The 2,463-nt window shown below is 35.7% G+C and overlaps 1 protein-coding gene across 1 annotated transcript in view; it reads right to left on the bottom strand.

Moving 5' to 3' along the window:
* LOC106473323 (dynamin-1-like protein) overlaps window positions 1–616 on the bottom strand; it is a 12,674-nt gene extending 12,058 nt beyond the window's left edge. Inside the window, exon 1 of the mRNA XM_022401781.1 lies at window positions 379–616. Coding sequence (XP_022257489.1) covers window positions 379–510 — 132 coding nt within the window. The 5' untranslated portion in view covers window positions 511–616. The remainder of the gene's footprint in view (window positions 1–378) is intronic.
* Between the last annotated feature and the right edge of the window lie 1,847 nt (window positions 617–2,463).

The following is a 2,463-nucleotide window of genomic DNA, read 5'->3' as shown; positions in this document are numbered from 1 at the left end:
TTGTGTAAGTTTCCATCACTATTAATAATTATATCACATGCTAAGTTTTTATCACAATTAATAATTATATCACTTGTGTAAGTTTCTATAACTATTAATAGATTATATCACATGCAAGTTTTTATCACAATTAATAATTATGTCACGTGTAAGTTTCTGTCACTAATAATTATATCACATGTGTAAGTTTCTATCACTATTAATAGATTATATCATGTGTAAGTTTCTATCACTATTAATATATTATATCATATGTGTAAGTTTCTAGTACTATTAATAGATTATATCATATGTGTAAGTTTCTGTCACAGCACAAACAACCTTCCACTTTAGTAAAAGAGGGATTGAGGTTCTACTTTAATATGCTGAGAGACATACCACCTCTGGCAGAAGGTTGACTGGCTTCACAGGACTAGTCATTTTTCCATGCTGAGGGGTAGAGGGCTGCTGAGTGGGTGTCGGTTCTGGACTCTCCGTCCTGCTACTGTTGTCGGTTTTGGTGCTTCCCATCAAATTTGCTATCCAACCCGATGCTAGGTTGCTCTCGCTTCCGCTAAGCCCACTAAACCGTTGCAGACCAGAGGGCTGAAAAAAAAAAACTTTTCTGACCTTTCTATTTTTATAACTGTCCAGATTTTAAAGAAGTCATTTTTAATAATACATTCTAATTAGAAGATACTAAGGTCAAACAAAGATGGAAAAAACCCCAACAAGAATACATGCTTCCTATCTCCCAATACTTGTACACGTATAGTCCTGCCACATGATATACTACAGATTTGTAAGTCTGTATACTCTATCTCCCAATACTTGTACTCATATGTTCCTGCCACGTGATATACTACAGATGTGAAAGTCTATATACAGGAACATAGGTGTACAAGTATTGATTTATGGGAGACAGGGTCACATGATATACTACAGATTTGTAAGTCTGTATACTCTATCTCCCAAGACTTATACACATATGTTTCTGCCACGTGATATACTACAGATGTGAAAGTCTATATACCATCTCCCAAAAATCAATACTTGTACACGTATGTTCCTGCCATGTGATATACTACAGATTTGTAAGTCTGTATACTCTATCTCCCAATACTTGTACACATATGTTCCTGCCACGTGATATACTACAGATGTGAAAGTCTATATACCGTCTCCCAAAAATCAATACTTGTACACGTATGTTCCTGCCACATGATATACTACAGATGTGAAAGTCTATATACTCTGTCTCCCATAAATCAATACTTGTACACGTATGTTCCTACCACGTGACATACTACAGATGTGAATATCTATATACTCTGTCTCCCATAAATCAATACTTGTACACGTATGTTCCTGCCACGTGATATACTACAGATGTGAAAGTCTATATACCCTGTCTTCCATAAATCAATACTTGTACACGTATGTTCCTGCCACGTGATATACTACAGATGTGAAAGTCTATATACCGTCTCCCATAAATCAATACTTGTACACTTATGTTCCTGCCATGTGATATACTACAGATGTGAAAGTCTATATACTGTGTCTCCCATAAATCAATACTTGTACACGTATGTTCCTGCCACGTGATATACTACAGATGTGGAAGTCTATATACTCTGTCTCCCATAAATCAATACTTGTACACGTATGTTCCTGCCACATGATATACTACAGATGTGGAAGTCTATATACTCTGTCTCCCATAAATCAATACTTGTACACGTATGTTCCTGCCACATGATATACTACAGATGTGGAAGTCTATATACTCTGTCTCCCATAAATCAATACTTGTACACGTATGTTCCTGCTACGTGATATACTACAGATGTGAAGTCTATATACTCTGTCTCCCATAAATCAATACTTGTACACGTATGTTCCTGCCACGTGATATACTACAGATGTGAATATCTATATACTCTGTCTTCCATAAATCAATACTTGTACACCTATGTTCCTGCCACATGATATACTACAGATGTGAAAGTGTAAATGCTCTGTCTCCCATAAATCACAACCATTTGGTCTACAAGAACAACCACACAGATGGATGCAGTACACGAACCCTCAACCAAACTTCGAGAAAGCCAATACCTTACAGCATGATGTCTTGACCTTGGCTTGCATGGAATACAAGATTTTGTCAGCCTTGTTCTTCATTGATACAAATTTCCACTTGTGTAACAGGAAACAAAAAGTGATTAATTTAGTAACAAGGATTACAGATTATCTAGTTGTGGAGGTGTTTAACAAATGATTAATTTAGTAACAAGGATTACAGATTATCTAGTTGTGGAGGTGTTCAACAAGTGAATAAATTAGTAACTAGGATTACAGATTATCTAGTTGTGGAGGTGTTCAACAAGTGAATAAATTAGTAACAAGGATTACAGATCATCTAGTTGTGGAGGTGTTCAACAAGTGAATAAATTAGTAACAAGGATTACAGATTATCTAGTT

This window comes from Limulus polyphemus, unplaced genomic scaffold, assembly GCF_000517525.1.
Source record: "Limulus polyphemus unplaced genomic scaffold, Limulus_polyphemus-2.1.2 Scaffold6075, whole genome shotgun sequence".
NCBI lineage: Eukaryota > Metazoa > Arthropoda > Merostomata > Xiphosura > Limulidae > Limulus > Limulus polyphemus.
The sequence above is the reverse complement of the archived record's forward strand: the minus strand, read 5'-3'. Positions and strand labels throughout refer to the sequence as shown.